General features: G+C 36.6%; 3 protein-coding genes across 3 annotated transcripts; all 3 read right to left on the bottom strand.

Annotated features, from left to right (window-relative positions):
* Positions 1 to 4681: 4681 nt before the first annotated feature.
* On the bottom strand, positions 4682 to 7316 carry LOC134238399 (E3 SUMO-protein ligase ZBED1-like). The gene is made up of 3 exons (XM_062720530.1): positions 7295 to 7316; positions 6077 to 7119; positions 4682 to 4798 (listed from the first exon to the last, which is right to left on the bottom strand). Exons 1-3 carry the CDS (start codon positions 7314 to 7316, stop codon positions 4682 to 4684), a joined length of 1182 nt encoding a protein of 393 aa, XP_062576514.1.
* A 1599-nt stretch (positions 7317 to 8915) lies between these two features.
* Positions 8916 to 13088, bottom strand: LOC134238398 (uncharacterized protein K02A2.6-like). The gene has a single exon (XM_062720529.1). It carries the CDS (start codon positions 13086 to 13088, stop codon positions 8916 to 8918), a length of 4173 nt encoding a protein of 1390 aa, XP_062576513.1.
* A 5388-nt stretch (positions 13089 to 18476) lies between these two features.
* LOC134238397 (polyribonucleotide nucleotidyltransferase-like) lies at positions 18477 to 18902 on the bottom strand. The gene has a single exon (XM_062720528.1). It carries the CDS (start codon positions 18900 to 18902, stop codon positions 18477 to 18479), a length of 426 nt encoding a protein of 141 aa, XP_062576512.1.
* Positions 18903 to 20501: the final 1599 nt, after the last annotated feature.

Raw genomic sequence — 20501 nt, 5'->3', positions numbered from 1 at the left:
GTATTTTCCTCCAATTTTCTATCCCTTACCCATGCCCATTCTTGATATAAGAAACACTATAGAGATATCAAATTGTAACAATCCAATGTACAGTTGTCAGTCAGGTGGAACGAACCTCAGTATAAGCACACTTTCTACGAGGACAAGAATAACTCACTGTGTGTTACTCAACACGGGTATTCTTGGAGCATTGAGCTGCAATGAATTTCAATTGTATATATTCCTTTATTTATTTAGAATTTAATCACATTGATTTTGGCTACATATATCAGTAAATGCACTCACTTGGATTTCATTTAGGCCATTATAATTTGCACACATTAATGATAAGTTTTTATTATATCCACGGATAAATAGCCTAGACATAAAGAATAGAATTTCGTAGTAGTAGACATTACCTTTATGCACAATGAGAAGTAAAGAAAAATATCAATTATTACATTTGGAGATAACAAACTCAGAAAATCAATGAAAAGGGTTCCTCCTATCTCTACTCACTGAAATAAAGATTTAGGAAAAACAAATTGTTATATGTATTCAGCCTAATGTCATTAATCAGAACGGAAATCTACAAGCTTTTTGTAGAGAATAAAACCAAGCCCGGTCCTATAGGTCAGATCCCTATTTATAATGAAGTGATCCTTTAAAAGACAATTGTACGTATCACTTTTACTCTTAAGAAATGGTCTCATGGCAAAAGCTGTGTTAAAATAATCAGTTTTGGAAGAGAATTAAGCAGTACTAAAACAAATAGCGTGATTGCACATAATGATTAGAATTACGGATCCCAAGGGGAAAAAAATATTTCCGTTTCAGCTAGTGTTAGCTACGGGTAACGACCGACACTCGGTCCGATACCGATGAGGGGAATACTCCTAATACTAGTACCGTATTCTGAGTCATATCGCTTCATTTGTCCGTAGTTGCCCGCGTGCAGTACTTAGAGTGTCTGCTATAGAATCGCGGATTAGGGAGTTAATTCTTACGTTGCGGGTTCGAATCCCACTGTGGGACGTGGAGACTGGTTCTTCGGATGAGACCGTATAAACTGGGGTCCTGTATCGCAATAGAACCCGAAGTGCCGAGTATAGGACAAAATGCGTTGCCCTCCACTGCAATCAATCATCAGTCAGTATGTGTGTATGTATGTATGTTGTCCAAATGTATATCTATGAAGTACATTCATCAATGATACACCACAGTTCTTTTCAACAAAACATTAAATGAATAAGAGATCAATCGATCGTCGTTTCTGTGTCACTTCTGCAGAAAGTGGATGCCGTGGAACTCATCAACAATAGTTTAAGAAGATTAATCAGTTGAATGATTCTATGTATTTTTTGAAATTATAAGCCATTGGAATTTACAATCTTGTATTATTTAAAAGAAATTTTAAACATTTTATTCCAGTTGATAATTTTTATATAAATTACCAAAATAATAATAATAAAAAAAAACAGAGTAGGACACTTTGAGACGAGTGGGCGGGGGTCATAGGGGTTATGGTATTAAATTTCATTGCAAAAGACAGGACCTTGCACAAACACACATATATTGTATGAATTTACGACTTTTACCTTTGATTTTTTGACTTGTTTGTTGTTTGTTCAACTTTTTCACTTATATGGAGACCACTTGCCGGTGGAAAGCTGCAAATTTCGTCCTATTCTTGGCACTTAGAGACTCCTCAGTGCTCAATCTTTTCGTGCCAGCACCTATTCTGACACGGGACCCCGGTTTATACCGTCTCATCCGAGGGACAAGTCCTCAAATCCCGCACTGGAATTCGAACCCGCGACGTAAGAATCATATCCTTACACCGCAACTCTAGAGCACACACTCTAACCACATTGCCATACGGGCGACCACCTTTTGACTTGTAAATTGACAGGGGTCTTTCTTAGGCAAAATTCATTGCAAAAGCTCACTGGCTTTTCGAGATTTCGCGCGGAAACGAAAATGTTAAAGGAGAGCTGAAACAGTGTTAGCAGACAAAATATTTATGACCTTGACCCTCAAAAGCAATAGGGGACTTCGTTTAGCTCAGTGGAGCTGTTATCAAAAAATATTGCAACACCTCAAAGGCTTTTCGAGATGCCACTTCTCAAAATTGCATGCAGCAATATTCACGTTTCTTTGCAATGAAGACACGTCATCTTTCAAGTGGAGAAAATTGGTTCGATGCATTTACGACGGTTAAAGTCGAGCCATCAAAAAATTAGTGAAATGATGGCGTAGGTGTCAACAGTAGTCTTAATTATTACGTGCTGGGATTTGTGCGACAACCACTTTGAAGTGATTAAAAAAACAGTTTAAAACTCTCAATTCATAAAAAATAAGATCAGGCGAGTGACATATTATATGTGTACTGCAGTTTGACTCTTTATATCAGACTGATAATAGTTATACCTCATACAGAGGGTTTGGAGGGGCGAACAAGCGTTCTAGATGCGATCTTCGTCAGTTAGTAAGAGCGATACATCAATTGCAAACACTTACAGGCTCATGACCTGCATAAGTTAGATGCCGCACTAATATTGATTCCCTATCAAGAGTTGGGAACTTCACAAAGAGGGCAAATCTTTTATCTTGAATAATGAAATATTTAAGTTACATAATTATATCTGATGCACTGTTGGAGAAGGTCTCCAGACACAAATTGACCGACAAGACTGGCAGATAGATGACTTAGAGCAATTATATTCTCACCGAAATTGTCTCAACATCACAGGTATGACGGAAAACGAAGAGGAAATTATGGATAACGTTAATGCGCCGCTTAATATCAACATGCTCATCCTAGCCCCAGAAAACCTATCCCTTCACATTGATAGGATCGAAAGGACCCATCGAGTAGGCAAGTCGGTAGAGAATCACCAACGAGACATAAAAGTAGAGTAATTGATTGACTGGATATTATTTAACGTCCCTCTCGAGAATTGTTCACTCATATTGAGACGCCATGCACCACTTGCCGGTAGAGAGCTGCATATTTTGTCCTATGCTCGGTACTTGGGGCCATCGAGCAGGGAGGGGTCTTTTTCGTGTCAGCACCTACTGCGACACGGAACCTCAGTTTATATGGTCTCATCTGAAACACCGGTCTTCACGTCCCACAGTTGAAAAGATTCGAACCCTCGAGGACACATAAGGATCGACTCCTTACTCCGCAACTCTAGAGCAAACGCTCCAAGTTCTCTCTAACCACTGCGCCAACAGCTCTACTGGTTTGTACTTATAATAATCTGAATAATCATGCGTTTCTTTTTTTGCTGAGTATATAATACTGTAGGTTCCTGATAAAAAATAATGGATGCGCTAGTTTGACGATTGCACACAATGTTCACACCAAAACCATGAATACTGTTCATAATCTTTTTCAATGTAAGCTAGGTTTACTGTCTATTTATAGTTATAATATCGACTACTGAAAATGTACTGAGTATTCATGTAAAAAGTTACCTATAGTACCTTTGTTGTTAATGTCAAAGACACCCTTGGAATTACGTTTTCCAGTGGTCACTGAGTTTGTGAAGAGGCACTGCGGGCTGACACACTGAATATACAGGAAGCTTCCCAGGCCACATATTTTCTCTCCAACGATGTCCGACAAGTGAAGTGGATGGATGCACTTATTACAGAACAGTTGATCAGCTAAATGTGTTAGTTCCACTCTACGTCTCCCGTCTTTCCACAATATCTCGCTTTCTGTCTCCACACACAACTCTACGGCTCTATGTCTGTTGTTATCGTCTGGAGCGGATCTTCTGCCTCTTCTTGTTCGTGTGATTTGTAGTATTCTTGAATGTTCAGGGCCCCCGGTTTTTCTCAAATCAGTATTTACATTATTAAAATATTTCAAGCGTTTTGATTTCTTTAATTTACCTCTCTTAACAAATTTCCCATTAACTCTGACGTTGTTCTGCGATGTTTTCGTCTGCTATATTAGATCTGTCAAAATATTTCGCGCTCATGCGCGTGGCCTATTCCGGAAATGGTTACCGTAAACAATTTCTTTTTTAAACATGCATCATATGATTCGATCACGTGACGCATTGCAATCTCTTAAAAGTATTTCACATAAATTTCTATTTTTAGTAACCACGGCAACACAGTTCACCGATACACAGATTTATGTATCTTAGTGTGTAAGAGGAGTAGCATTTTAAAAGTATTACATAGAAATTTCTATTTTTAGTAACCACGGCAACAGTGCAGATTTATGTATCTTAGTGTAGTCACACTGCGGGCTAGCGCTCATTGCTCTGAATGGCTACTCCCAAGTAAGAATGACGGTTAATTAGAGGGGAGGAAATGGCCGGCCTCAACCCTTTTTAGACACCAAGGCAGACATTAAAAAAATAAAATGTACTCCAGCAAAATAAAAAATAAATAAGAGAAAGAGTTAAATAACTTCGAGATGATGGTTTATTCAGAGATAGAACTAATTAATCAAAACAACAAAAAATTAATCAATAATCGAAAATCACAATAATATAATCGGCTGCAGTCGTCTGTTTAAAAGTCCCCTGATAAAAAATACTTAACTTCCGCAATTAATTAATTACCAATTATGCAGATTAAGTACTAAAAATTTAAAAGATAGTTCCAATTCAGTGAATAATTCTTTTAAGTCTAAAAACTTCCAATAAAAATCTGGACAAAATAGACCTACATCTTTCTAGGAATCAGAAAAACGCTGGAGTCCCCCTTGAACAACGGAACTCTCCTTATATACTTGTACTAACGGGGAACGGATTCCGTTCCACACTAACGTAATCTGTTCAAAATTAACGGTCTACCAGTTCAAAGAAAACGGATAAACTTAACGGAAAATAGTCCCACGTCATAAAAACTATTATTTCTGAATAAAATATTAATAGAAAATATAAGTTTAATTCATTCAAAATAATAAAAGTAAATTATTTACCTTGGAAACGTAATTTCTAAACATTCTGTGTGTCAATTCAGCGAAATAATATGGCCCGGCGGATCCAGTAAAATACGCCGGAAGTATACCAAAATGCATTGCGAAGACATCACACGGAAGTATGAATAGTTCTCATAATATTTATAAAAGATACAACCATTATCTTCATTTCTTATTTAAATATATAGAGATATTACTTAAAAATGCTCAAATACACTCGTAGTTAAAATTAGGGGTCGTGTCAAGTCAAAACATTACAATCCCCCCCCCCCCCCCCCCCCGCTTAAAGTTTCATGTCCCCATGAAACAAAAAAATATATAATATTTCAATAACAACAAACTTTTAAAACAAGATATAACATATAATACATAATCAGTGAACTCACTGCATATAAATAATGAATATATCACCCGCCCTACTCAAATACTGCATACGAACATTGAAAATGAAAATTTGAGGACGGCACGTCTTTCAAAATGTGGCACACATGGCACATAATTTATATAATAGCTTAAAAAAACACCCACCAACCAATCTAAACTGTTAGGGATGGGTATCGCCAAAAATTTCGTATCGCGATATTTTATAAAAATATCGCGATATATCGTGATATTTATAAGCACACTATTTGTTTGATTTATATGGAATTATTGATTATTATTCCTACTTTTTTCATTGTTGTTGTGAATAAATGAAAAATCAATCATTTTATAATCTATTTAATGTGTTTTCATTCAAAACTTAAAAATAAAAAAAGAACATAACAAGAAAATAAAATTCTAATTAACAATTCAAACACAAATAGATACAATCTTTCCTTTCTGGTTTGTAAAAAAGAAAAAAATGATAACTTTAAAGTCAATACTCAACAACAATTAGATTTGTTTTTTTTTCTTCAGTTTAGGGCATGTTTTTTTTAAGAAAAGTAAATTGTCAACATGTTTAGGCTTTAGACGTGCCCTCTGGGCATTTAATATATCTCCCGCCGTAGAAAAAACTCTTTCCGATGGGACACTTGTGGCAGGAATGCAAAGGTATGCTCTAGCAAGTTTAGCAATAAGTGGGAATTTAATTTCATTTTCTTTCCACCAAGAAAGAGGATTTTCTTGAAGAGGTATTGCTCGGGCACTTCGGTATTCATTCACCTGCTGCTCAGCAATCGTACTTGGTGATTTTGGAGGCTCAACATCAGTAATGTATACATCACCAAGAAAGCTGTGGAGCACAGATTCCATAGAATCACCACAAGTAGAGGAAGAACCTTCTGCTTTGACTCTTTTTTTGACAGGGCTAACAGCTGGAGAATCTGAAGACAGTGAGGGTGGCTCATTCAGGACTTCAAAATCATATAATTCAGCATCTTTCTCTTCTTTCTCTCTTTTCACTTTGATTATACTCTGTACTCGACAGACTTCTAAAACAATATCAGAGTACACCGCTGATCTGTCATTTTCTGATAAAAATGGAAGCATCTTGAACCGCGGATCCAAAGCAAAAACAATGCATAGAGTGTGTCCAATCCGATTATATCTTACTTTCAAGTCTTTAAACATAATATTTTTCATGCTGCAGACTGTTGGGGTATCATCATTTTGTTCACGAAGCTTGTCCAGAAGTTTATTGTGAAGTGGCAAGATAATGGACAAAGTGGGAGATTTTTCTGAACACAGGAGTGTTGTTATATCCTTAAACGGCTTTAACAGCTGGACCACTTCCTCTGCCACAGTAAAGTCATCATCATGGAAAGACTTTAATTCTGCTTCTCTTTCTTTTCCTAACTCCTTTGATTTCAAGGTAGCAAATATTGCTACCTGCATTTCGAGAAATCGTGAGATCATATCGTAGGCACTATTCCATCTTGTTCGGACGTCCATTATTAATTTGTGTTGAGGCAGTGATAAACTTTCAGCTGTATTCTTGAGCAAAGCAGCTGCAATGTTGCTTCTGAGAAAAAAGGCTACAATTTTTCTAATTTTGGCTAGAGTATTTTCCAGTTTCTTAACTGCAAGGCATTTTTGACAAGCTAAATTTAACGTATGTTCGTAACAGTTAATGTGAATGTTTCCGAGGAGTTCACCTGCTTTCATCATATTGGCAGCATTGTCAGAGACAACTGGTGGAAATCCATCAGAAATGGGCAATTTCCATGCCTTCACAGCGTTTCTCAAAACCTCTGCAATATTTTCTCCTACGATCAGGACAAATAGTTTTTAAAATTATTTTTTCAAAGAATTAAACCAATAAAAATATACATGTATATTAATTAAAATTTCATTTAGAATCAATTCATTCAATTGCCCTCATATTTCAGCAAATTGAAACAATAATAGTCAAATCATTTTTTTTCATAATTTCCAATGTACCTGTACGAGATTCTGGCATCATCTTGGTTTGCAAAACAAAATTACAAAGATTCCAATCTTTGTCAATATGGGTGGAGGTAATCGTAATGTAGGATTCTGTAGCTCGTGAACTCCAGCCATCAGTGGTCAGTGCTACCTAATAGTAATAAGGAATTAATTAAAATATTTATGTACTGAGTAAAGGTTTTACACATTCTAGTCTATAAATCTGATAATTTTTTTCTTTATACTAGAAATTTATTTCACAGAAAATACTTACTTGCTCTGCTTCAAGAAGACTACTTAGAACTTGAACTTTCACATCTGAATACATTTTTGGAATGAAAACTTCACTAAATGTCTTTCTGAAGGGGACCTGGTAACGATTATCCAAACAAGCTATCATATCTCTGAACTCTGGGCTATCAACCATGCTAAATGGTCGAAGATCTTTGACAATAAATCTAGCAATTTTGTCCGTGATTTTCTTTGAACGTTCCGCATTTGAAGGGTACTTTTTACCAAACAAAGAAACCAAGTTTCCAGATATAGGTGTATTTACAACAGATGTTTTAACCTCTAATTTTCTGAAGTAGTCTTCGTAGGATTTGGATCTTCCGTGAGCAAATTCGGATGATGTCTCCTCATGTGACTGTTCAGGTTGGTAGTTCCACCGGGGCATTTCACTTCAATTTTACACTTTGAACAAACGGCTATGTTTTCAGTATTTTTTCCTGTTTTCTTGTCTTTTTTTACGAGGAAGTATTTCCATACATCTGATTTACCTCTGGTTGCCTGACGTCACGGCGTCAGGCTGTATAAGGATTGATATTTCCAAGATCCGAAACTGTGCGATCATATCTAGAGAGCTAGATTTTGTGCAAGCTGATTTACAATGGAATTCTTTACCTGTATTTTAAAAGAAACATTTTTCAGAAAAAAGAATGATATTACTGATGCAAAATACTGCAGTGTTTACTTCCTGTACTCTTTTGCATGGAACAGATTATTCCTTGTAATTCGCCGTTTCAACATGTCCGTGAATTCTTTTTTCTGCATTTCTATACTACTGGATCAGTCCATTTACATTCTACGAAAGGGGTGAATCGCTTTTTTCGCGCCAAATGTCACTAGTAAGCTATCCGCGCCTTTTCCTTGGATTGTTCTATTGTATGAATGGGTGTGCTATCAGTTTTTTTGACATGCAACACTAAAGAAATGATTTTTTTCTAATTTGTTTCTCAATCCCGCGGTTGGTTTATGTAACGTTTATTCAGTAAACATCAACATACTATATTGAACATCGAACCCGATCATAATTAAGACATGGTAGATTTAGTTAACACTTATCGTTACATCCCCTTTCTCAAGATTTTTCTTAAAAATTATGAATTCACAAACCGAGCATTTTTCAAATGTAAATTATACATAAAGCTTAATTCATCAAAGTCCCATGATAGTCTATATTGTCCAGAATTTGAATGTCCGAGTATTAAAAATAATTACTGGGTTCCAATAACATACAAACAAACTAAACTGTTATACAACTACTTGTAGCAACATAGAAAACAAAATGACTAGATTTCTTTGGAAACCTGAGGTAGACAAGGTATTATTATGACCTTATCACTATCTACCTCTCCTACACAAAACACTCAACATTACACACGAAATCCTGATACTTCTGTGGAGGTTTGATTTCGCGGCCACTCCTTGTATGACGTTTGCCCGATACTTCAGATGTTGGATTTGGTAAAGGACATGTTTTGGCTGGTGTGATACTCTTGTCAACTATCGGTGTGTTCCGTGCTTGTAATGTACTCTGAACTGGGGTTTCCACTCTGTCCATGTCTCTGTTAGTAGAAACACTAGTCTCCAAATTGTCTTTATTTACATCAGGGAACAAACTGGTGTTTCTGGGTAAGTCTTCCTTAGAAAACGGTTCCCTGCTAAGTCGTAGATGTTTTCGATTTCTCCTATATACGCGTCCATCTTCTGTACGAACTTCATAGGAGCGAATATCCACTTGATCTCTTACTTGTGCTTTTGTCCACGACTTCTCTCTCCCGAATGGACGAATTCGTACAGTGTCTCCCGCATGTAATTTCTGCAATTCCTTTGTGCCGCAGTTATAGTAGCTAGCTTCTTTTCCTTTCCTCTTGTATAGCTTCCTGGAGATCCCACTGGAATTATGAGTTTTCAACTGCTTTGAGGAAAGTGTGAGTCTAGTCCTGGTTCTCCTGCCAAACAGTCTCTCTGCAGCTGAAAGTCCAATGGTCTCACTTGGTGTATTTCTCCAGTCCAAAAGTGCTAAGAAAGGATCTTTCTTGTCAAGGACACATTTGCGCATTAGGGCCTTAGCAATCTTGACTGCGTTTTCTGCTTTTCCATTTGACTGAGGGTAACGAGGAGATGAAGTCCTGTGCTCGAACTCGTACTTTTCAGCAAAATCCTGAAATTCTCTACTGTTGAATGGTGGCCCATTATCAGATATAATAACATCCGGAATGCCATGACGCGCTATCTGAGCTTTCATCTTTGTAATGACTTCCTTGCCAGTCTTTCCATGTAATCTGTCTATTTCGAAGAAATCTGAGAAATAGTCTGCACATATAAGGTAGTCATTTCCGTCAAACTCAAATAAGTCACAACCAACTTTTTCCCAGGCTCTCTTTGGGATATTATGTGAAATCATTGGTTCCTTTGGCTGGTCAGGCTGACATGAACTACAAATTTCACAACACTGTATATAATTCTCAATGTCATTGTTCATATTGGGCCAATACACTGTCTCTCGTGCCCTTCTTAGGCATCCTTGTATTCCAATATGTGTTTCGTGAACCCTCTCAATAATGTCTCTGCGAACTCTATCAGGAATCACAACTCTCTCCCCTTTGAATACTAGGCCGTCCTGGATGACAAGTTCATCTCTGAATGGGAAGTAACACTGAACTTTATCTGGAAGTTCATCCTTGCAGTCTGGCCATCCCGACTTGATGACATGTTTCAACAACTTCATTGTTTCATCCTCCTCAGACGCTTCTTTTATTTTCATGATCTTTGCTTCGGATATTGATATGTAGCTCCTCTGATCAATATCGAATATGCTTGCTTTCTCCATATCTTCTTCTGATGCTGGTAGATAAGCTCTGCTTAGCGTATCTGCTACGTACATCTCTGCACCTTTCTTATAGACTATCTCGTAATCAAACTTCTGGAGTCGCAATAGCATCCTCTGAAGTCTCCTAGGTGCCATCACAAGACTCTTCCTTTGAATGATTTCAAGCGGCTTATGATCTGACTCTATCTTGACGTGACGACCATACGTGTAATTCTCAAAACGCTCGAGTCCAAAAACTACGGCCAGCAATTCTTTCTCAATTTGCGCATAATTGCACTCTGTCTGGGTCAATGCTCTCGAAGCATACACAACCGGATGTCCATCCTGCATCAAACAAGCCCCTAATCCATTCTGCGATGCATCACACTGTAGTATTGTCTCTTTATTTGGATCAAAGAAACTCAAGACCGGTGCTTCTGACAAAATCTTCTTAATAGTGCTGAAGGCATTTCCATGGACTTGCTCATCCCAATGAAAATAAGTGTCACTTTTCAACAAGTCCCGAAGCGTAGAAGTAACTTCTGAAAGATTGGGTACAAATCTCTGCACAAAATTGACCATTCCTAACAAACGCTGTACTGCTTGTCTGTCTGTAGGAGTAGGCATCTCTCTAATTGCTTGTACTTTACTTGGATCAGCACTCAGTCCCTGCTTTGAAATAACATGTCCAAGGTAAGACACTGATGTAAGTCCTAATTTCAGTTTGTCAAGGTTCAGTTTAATGTTCTTCTGCTTACATCGGTCCATCAACTCAATTAGCTTTCCATTATGGTCTCTAATCGCCTCTTCATCTGTGTCTCCACAACCGTAGACAAGTATATCATCGTGAATTGCTTTGGTTCCATTCAAACCCTCAAGTGCTTCATCCATCCTCCTCTGAAATTCTTCAGGTGCTGGTGCTATGCCAAAAGGCATCCTCAACCAACGGTAACGTCCCCAGGGTGTTCCAAATGTTGTTAGGAAACTACTGGTTTTGTCGAGCAGGACATGCCAAAATCCGTCCTTCGCGTCCACCACTGAGAAAATCCTGGCCTTTGTCAAATCTGGTAGGATGTCTTCTATTGTTGGAGTGGGGTAATGATTCCTCTGAAGTGCTACATTTAGGGGTTTCGGATCAATACAAAGTCTAATTGCCCCATTTGACTTCCTCGCTACAACCATGGATGATATCCAGTCAGTTGGAGTCGTTACTGGAGAGATAACTCCTAGATTCTGTAGCCGATCAAGTTCTTTCTTTAGATCCGACTTGAGCGATAGTGGCACTTTCCTGGTAGGTATCTTTGTTGGCTGCACAGTAGTGTCAATCCTGAGGTGTAACTCTCCTTCAAGTTTTCCAAGTCCATCAAATAATGTTGGATACTGTTGTTTCAAATGTTCTTTGGTAAGAGGCTCTGTAGTGTCACTACACTTTCCACCAATCTGTGCGACAAAGTTCTGCTCATTCACAGTGATAAGTTTCATCGATTGTATCGCCGATACTCCAAGAATAGGGTTAAGTTCTGTTCCTGACACTATCACAAATTCAATGCTGTACTTTTTTCTGTTTCTAGGATTGCGAACAGTCAGCCTTCTTTTCCCCAATGGCTTCGTCTCACTCTTGTTGTACATCACTAATGTCATATTAGTTTCTGTCAGGTTCTCGTGGTCATTACACAGCTTCTTGTACAATGTGTCAGGTAGAATATTCACACTAGATCCACAATCCAACTGAAAATGTACTGTTTGGTCATTGATAAGCATCTGGGCTGTAATCTTCTTTTTCTTGTTGACATTGTGTACTTCTTCGACAGTGAGAACATATTCACATTCACTGGATGATGAATAGTCATTCACATCATGTACCGATTTCTTTGAATGTGGCCTTCTGCCAGGTCGGAACTTTTTCTGCTGCTTAGTGTTCCCTTGTTTACACACACGAGCAAAGTGATTCTTGCGTCCGCATGAAGAACACTCTTTGCCATAAGCCGGACAATCTGCTTTATCCTTACGGTGTCGTAAACCACAGTACTCACAGCTTACTTCTTGTTTGTCTCTAGGACCCTTCTTCTGTTTATCTGACACTGGTTTAGTTTTCTTCACAAACTGCACTTCTTCTATCGCTCGAAGTTGTGAACTTGACTTCTCACTAGCTCTACAAATGTCAACACAACGTTGTAAGTCTAAACCTTTCTCCTGTAACAGTTTCTTTCTTGTGTGATTGTCCCTAATCCCGAGCACGATCCTATCTCGAATCATTTCTTCCTGTAAAGCACCGAATCTACAGGTTTTCACAAGTGTGCGTAATGAAGCAACATAACTGTCAATAGTTTCATTTAACTCTTGTTCTCTTTTGTTGAACGTGTATCGTTCGTATATTACATTCGTCTGACCTATGCAGAAGTCTTCTAGTACTTGTAGTACTTTGATGATATCTTTACGATCTTCATCATTGTTGAACTTGAGGCCATCGTAAACAGATAATGCCTCTGCACCTAAGCATGTTAATAAAGTTGCTACACGCAATTCATTATTCTTATCTTTCAGTCCGGTTGCAATTTCATAGTTCTCCCATACCCGTTTAAAATGGCGCCAATTCGTAGCCAAGTTTCCTCGAATGTCCAATTTCGCTGGAAACGGTATATTTGTCGGGACATACACTCTCTGCGGTGCCGCTGCAACACCATCTGCCTGATTTTCACCATCTCCGTTACTCATGCCGAATAGGAGGGATAGCATTCACCAAAATCAATGGTGCACGTGTACTTCTGACACCATGTAACGTTTATTCAGTAAACATCAACATACTATATTGAACATCGAACCCGATCATAATTAAGACATGGTAGATTTAGTTAACACTTATCGTTACAGTTTATTCCATAAATGGACTAGTCCAATAAAAATAAACAACGCAGTTCAAGTCATCGTCTCCATGCAGATGCCTGATCTATTACATGACTCTGTTCACAGATACACACAATAAATAAGAAAGCAGTGAAAAATCTTGGATTTTTCTTTCCAAAAAGGCCTAAATATTAAATTTACTTATTTCATTCTCAATATAAGATAGTGTCCTTACCCCCCTTTTTTTAAGGAAAAAAAATAATGAACACACGTTACTACTGTTTACTTCAGAGGAGAAAATACACTCCAGCAAAATGTGTATTTAATCATATCCATCTTTTAAAATGTTTACAATGCATGATTTGATAACAGATTTTATAATAAGTGTTACAATGTAGCTTGAAATCACTTTCGATCCAAGGGCAGGTCACTCCACTTGCAGACCCCCCCCCCCCCCCCCCCCGATAACACTCTTTAGTATGCAGTGTAGAGATGATTCTTCTACAAGTTAAATCAGAAGTCTCTGTCGAGACGGAAGCTCTACTGGATTTTACTTAGCAAAGGAAGGAAGTAGAAGTTGGGAATTGAAACTTTACAACAGCAATAAATAGAATAATGATCCTTGATTAAATCTCTTTATATTCTTAGTGTAGTCTACTTGCATGCCACATTATATTATAATCAGACTAAAACTGTATTTGGGATAGCATTTTGATAGTATTTTACAGAAATTTCTATCTTTAGTAAACAAGGCAATAATGTTCATCAAAATCAAAAATGATAAATAGAATTATGTTTATTAGTGCAGTCTACTTTTGTGGAAAATTATATTGAAATCAGAGCAAAACTGTAGGAGGCGTAGTATTTTGAAAGTATTTCACAGAAATTTCTATGTTTAGTAACCATGGCAACATCGTTCATAAAAATCAAAAACCAATACATAGAATTGTGTATCCCAGTGTAGTCTACTTGTGTGCCAAGTTATATTGAAATCAGACCAGAACTGTAGGAGGAGTAGCATTTTGAATCAATTTCACAGAAACTTCTATTTTTTGTAACCACGGCAACACCGTTCATCGAAATCAAAATCCGATACACAGAATTATGTATCTTAGTGTACTCTACTTGTGTGTAAAGTTATATTGAAATCAGACCAAAACTGTAGGAGGAGTAGCATTTTGAAAAATTGTTTACAGACGGACGGACGCCGGACGCATTACTGTCGCATAAGCTCTTCTGGTCTCTGACCAGTAGAGCTAATAAAATCAAGATTTTAATTACACAAGGTTCACAAAATATAAAGTTGGGATATGTTTTAAACCCACAAAAGTATTTATGCTCAAAAGGTTTATCATCCTTCATGCAGATAAATTGATTGATTTAGTCAGGCAAGCTTTTTAAAAAGCTGTTACTTGTGAATTTTAAATTTGACTAATTCGATGTCTTCAGAAGTCGCCATTTAAACTTCCGGTAATAGTAATTTTAAAATTTGATCGATTAAATGGTTTATTTCCGGATTATTTTTAATAATGTAAAAATACCGGTATTTTGGTTCCCGTATCGCGATACGTATCGCGTGACAAAAAATCGCAATATACCGGTTTACCGATAAAATCGCACATCCCTCTAAACTGTCAAATAGATCCCTGTTAAATCCAAATATACATAATCAATTAACACACTAAATAATCTAAGATTAACAATAAGAACAAGGGCACCGCTGAGCGGAGCATCCCCTCGCGTAATGGCAATATCTCACAAGAGATAAATTCTCTCGAGGGACGTTAAACATGTTAAAGATTGATAGTACACTGTATTTTGTTTAATGTCCCTCTCAGGAATTTTTTGCTCATATGAAGGCTTGCCGGTGGAGAGCTGCACATTCTTTCCTATAATAGGAACTGACGACCTTTGAGCAGTGAGGGATCTTTTTGTGCCAGCACCTGTTGGGACATGGGCCCTTGGTTACATGGATTTATTCGAAGGACCAGTCTCCACGTCCCACAATATTAGGATCAACTCCCCTACTTTTGACAAAATTATGAGTGAGTGTTTTGTTGTTGATCCATTTTTTACAAAATGCAAAGTGGTTAAGGAGGGGGTGGGGGCATAACATAGATACCTAATTTGGGGTAGTAAAGTTTAATATAAGATATTTAATTGTTTTTCAGTACTATTTATTTTTTAAACAAAATTATTGGGGTTGGGGGATGTCTATTCTTAACAAAATTGCTTAGCATTTTATTGGGGATGGAGGGGGCATAATATGCATACGTAATTGGGCAGTTTCCCTTATACCTAGCAGAAACATATCACGCATGCTATATGTATTGTTTCAGTAATTAGCCGGGCTTATTGCTCAAAGAGCAATTGCCGGCTTATGTGATCCTGTTCAAGGCAGGATGTTAACCCAATAGTCGCCATTTTAAAGTTACGTGCAAAAATATAGTTCTTACTCTCAACCGCTTTTGAGATAATACAAACGCTAAATAAAGCAACAAAAATAAAACGAAGTTTTATCTATATAAAATAAACATTTGTAGTAATGACTTTGAAAACTTCATAAGTCAAAGAACATAGTTCATTAGCGTAATGATTTTTGATAATTAGTCAGCCCCCGGGCTGACTAGTTACGTTAGGATGAAACTTGCGTTAATCGGAATTCTGGGAAAAAGATTTGCACAATTTTCTCCAACCAGAGGGCGTGCTTCTTCATGCACACTCACGACCTCGATCTATTTATAGACTGCATTGTTCTTCGTCGTTCTCGACGGAAATTAATGACATAGACTGTTCAGCTTCTATATTGCATATTTGTCAGTTTTTAAATGATACTATGAAAATATTTCATTGCTTCTAATAGAAGATAAGTACATTTATTCCCTCAATCGCCATTGCAAGCCGAAGATTTAAATTGTGTATTCCTCCGGATGCCTGATGCAAGACTCCCTTGATCAATGTTTAATACCTTGCACAAGACATGTACGGGTCGGAATTCACACAGCAATCCACTTGCCACAAAGGTCCCAAAATAGTGAAAAAAAGAAAGATCAATTTCTTTTCACTCTAATGATGGAAGTTATGAAAACATCAGAAGACCACTGTAAGGCAGTAAATTCTTATAATTTACATGATGATAGACGTGTAAGTGCCGCTTGTGCACGTGAATCGCGCCCACATGTGAGAAATTGAACACAGTAGAAATGCGATAGCTGAGAGAACTGTTTTGCACAGGCGCTTGACGTTTTTAACCTTTCTCTTTATAAATAAAAAATTTCCCTTCTTTATTATTATAGTAGGGAATTTTTTTATTTATAAAGAGAAAGGTTAAAAACGTCAAGCGCCTGTGCTGTTTTGCTATTATGGTAGACATCATCAAAGACATTTTGTGTACATGTATACGTACTGCATGTATAAACATATTTTGCATTTCCATTTTAAATTGTTTTCCGTGGCGTTCATTACTTTTTTGGAAGCAATTCTTTTCATTCCTAATGGATGCTCAAACTTAGAAATGGAATTAAATATACATGCAGTATACCCCCTTCCCCCACCCCCTCCACATCATGCATTGCCTCGAAATGCTCATATGAAAAATGTTATTTAATAATATTTAAAAACAATCTAACACAAAGTCTACCTTAATCCTTTTATTCATCATAATCTATATCATTTTTATAAAATTTAACGTGATCTTATAGTTGCCATGGTGGCTTTTGTTCATTTACCGGTATAAGATGAAATTTCTCTAATGTCTGCGCCGAAGAGAATTTATTGGAGATCATTGTAATGATCACGATGCAGAATTAAAAAATATTCTATGCTTTATCATTTATTATGTACAGCATTATGTTACAAATAAGAAAACGATTACAAGAATTTAACTTTTCTTACAATGGCATTTATTACATTTAAGGAACACAACATGATGGATAGATCAAATCATAAACCATTTCAAAACAAGACAGAAACTTTCTGTATTCCAGTGGCTGACTCAGCTTTTTTTAAAAAGCTAACCTAGTCAGTGTTACCGTAGTTCTCTACACATACGAGGTAAAGCAGGAGAGGGAACCAGACTGGCCTGTTTGTTTACATTCAGCTGCGGTACCAGATTAATTATGATTCTGACAAAATCGGACCGTGGTATTAGGATTGAAAAACTCACTGTCAGTGTCTTATCATTTATATTGATAGTTTTAAAATATTTTTTTCATCAGAATATAAACGTGATTCATGTAAGAAATCCATTCTACTCTGTAAATGAGCCCGGCTTTCTGTAATTCTGAGTTCTTTGATTTTAATTTTTTACCTACATAAGTAGATATCTCAAAGTTCCAAGCAATATGCATTCTTTTCGTAATGAATAACATAATGTACATCGAGAGGTTAATTGAACTTGTGAATTGTAATTTCAGCTTTCAGGAATAACGTGCACCCCAAATTCACAGACACCTATTGGAATTTGGTAATGAAACCGCGACGTTCGTCAAATTCTTTTAATCATGCTCCCGCAGACTCGACACGTCTTTTAAGCTTTCAAACTTAAATTGGTTCCCTTGCAGAAATGATTATTGTCAACTCGTACATAAAATGTCAGGGTTTCAAGACAGTGAAACGCGACATCTGAAGAAGTATTTCAACAATGAACTTCAAAATGAATAGGCTTCATCTTTTTAAATTGTCACACAAGTATGTAAACGCTGAGAGTGGTAATGCAAAGGTTCTATGTCAATCTTGCTCACAAATGATTATTGTCAACTCGTACATAAAATTTCAGGGTTTAGGCAGTAAAAACACGGTATCAGAAGAAATATTTCATCAGTGAACTTGAAAATGAATAGACTTCGTCCTTTTATACTGCCACACAGGAATATAAACGATGAGAATGGTTAATGCAAAGGTTTTCTGACAATCTTGCCCACAAAATGTAACGAACACACTAACACACACACATACATTCGCGATGCTATATCCCCTCCGCAACTAGTTGCGCGAGGGGATAATAAACATACAATTTACATTCTACGATAATTAATGACCTATCATTTAAACCGATCACATTCCATTTCCTGAATCTCTTAATTGGTCCATAGTTTTGGAAGGGGCTGGTCTCCTGTAATTCCTGTCTGGCGATCTTAATCTTCTAGGTGCCTCATCTCGCTGTTAATTCCTGTCTGGCGATCTTAATCTTCTAGGTGCCTCATCTCGCTGTTAATTCCTGCCTGGCGATCTTAATCTTCTAGGTGCCTCATCTCGCTGTTAATTCCTGTCTGGCGATCTTAATCTTCTAGGTGCCTCATCTCGCTGTAAATTCCTGTCTGGCGATCTTAATCTTCTGGGTGCCTCATCTCGCTGTAAATTCCTACCTCGCGATCTTAATCTTCTAGGTGCCTCATCTCGCTGTAAATTCCTGTCTGGCGATCTTAATCTTCTGGGTGCCTCATCTCGCTGTAAATTCCTGTCTGGCGATCTTAATCTTCTAGGTGCCTCATCTCGCTGTAAATTCCTGTCTGGCGATCTTAATCTTCTAGGTGCCTCATCTCGCTGTAAATTCCTGTCTGGCGTTCTTAATCTTCTAGGTGCCTCATCTCGCTGAGATTGGTTATCCCGAAGACTCCTCAAAATATCACTCTGCACCTGTAGTTCGTGGTGAATGTTTCTCATGGAGTTTTGTAGATGGAACATGTGGTTCAACGTGTGGTCCGACACTTCTGCTTCATACTTGGATATTTTACATGAAAAAGACACGAATGGTAATCTAACAACCAAGCTATATGATAAACGTGATGACTTAACTTTTTTATCGTCTAATGAACCTATTTTTAATATTTTTGTAAATATGAATTAAAGTGTTTACATCATATTTCCGTTCCCAAATAAATTTTTCCAACCCATTTACTATTTATAGTAATAAGATACTATCCTGACATGGACCCATGTGTAGAGATATACGAAACATCTTCACAAACAACTGAAACCAAAATTAATTAGTGTGCTGTAAAACTAACGAGATAATTAAGTGCGCCTAGACCTAACAAAAACATGAAATAATTAAATGATGAATTTAAGGTAGGATTCTTCTCTGGTTTCTGACTAGATGAAACATTCAAAGCATATTTGCTTTTATTTCTTACATATTGAGGTGTAAGGAATTTAAAAGACCATATTTTTCTTTCCTCATCACAATTTTACAACTTTAAATAGAAATGGTAAAGTGCGTTTGAAAACTAGCAGGGACTATATTTTTGGCAGAATGGTGGCGTATGAAAATATCTTCTTTTCTGCCTCTCAAAATTATAATGGAACAATGAATTTAGTTATAATATTTACAATCGAAGACTTGGAGAAATTTTCAAATGTAATTTAGATTAATAATGAGGGACTAAATTTTCAAAATATAGCAAATAGATATGATTTTTCAAATAAACTAGAACTTTATTAGCTTTTAAACGCTTCCTATCAAAGTGCAGATTTGAGCCAAAAATCCATAAAAAGTATTTTTTCTCTCTTAGTAAACGATCAAAATTTTTTGTTTTTGTATCATTTTGTACATTTATAAGACTACTATATTATATGTGAAAATAAGAAAAAGTTAAATATAGGAAGCATATGAAAATAACTAATATATCCTTAAAAATTAAGAAAAACAGAGAAAATTCGGATTAGCCAATATCCAGTTAAGTTAAATTATTTATGTAAATTTGGTAATATCATGCTATAGACCCGATATAGTAATATGTTTTTATGCAAAAAGAACAATCATTAAACTTTTGAAATAGAAGTAGGTATCACATGATTGGCAACATCTATTTTTTATTCTTGATGTCAAGGGAAAAGATAATGACCTTTACCTGACCTTGCCTCTAATATAAAACGGTTAAATTTAATTTCACTGATACTGTCACTTACTGATATTGTCTTCTTGATTCTGTGAAAATTTCATTCATTTTTAAATATTAGAAATACGAGAAAAATCCTACCTTAAGTCATTCTTAAAACTCAGGTTTATGACTAGAAATCATCATTTTTAAAAATGATGATTTTCAGTCTCACCCCTGACTGGTAAACATGGATCAATGAATTTTCAATTGATGCAGATTTTAATATGTTACCTATTAATATGATTTTTTTCATCATAAAGGTTGATGTGTTTTCAAATGATACTTGCTGCTTTGAACACCCTTTGAAGGATAGGGTATGTAATTTTATATTTAATCTCCTTCCCCCTTCCAAAATAAATTCTATTTATTTCAATATAACTTGGCATATAAGTAGATTACACTA

This window comes from Saccostrea cucullata, unplaced genomic scaffold (genome assembly GCF_032062105.1).
Source record: "Saccostrea cucullata isolate Sc308-1 unplaced genomic scaffold, CSIRO_AGI_Scuc_v1 ctg607, whole genome shotgun sequence".
In the NCBI taxonomy this organism is placed as follows: Eukaryota; Metazoa; Mollusca; class Bivalvia; order Ostreida; family Ostreidae; genus Saccostrea; species Saccostrea cuccullata.
Note: the sequence above shows the minus strand (reverse complement) of the source record. Positions and strands in the feature narration are given on the sequence as shown.

What these genes read in the sequence shown, in the direction of transcription:
- LOC134238399 (XM_062720530.1), bottom strand. Translation starts at nt 7,316, where the DNA reads ATGATGCCAGAATCTCGTACAG. An exon ending in GATGCCAGAATCTCGTACAG is followed by an intron (nt 7,120 to 7,294) that starts GTACATTGGAAA and finishes TCCTGATCGTAG; the next exon opens with GAGAAAATATTGCAGAGGTT. An exon ending in GTACGATTGCTGAGCAGCAG is followed by an intron (nt 4,799 to 6,076) that starts GTGAATGAATAC and finishes TTGAACTGGTAG; the next exon opens with ACCGTTAATTTTGAACAGAT.
- LOC134238398 (XM_062720529.1), bottom strand. Translation starts at nt 13,088, where the DNA reads ATGAGTAACGGAGATGGTGAAAATCAGGCAGATGGTGTTGCAGCGGCA.
- LOC134238397 (XM_062720528.1), bottom strand. Translation starts at nt 18,902, where the DNA reads ATGTTCCATCTACAAAACTCCATGAGAAACATTCACCACGAACTACAG.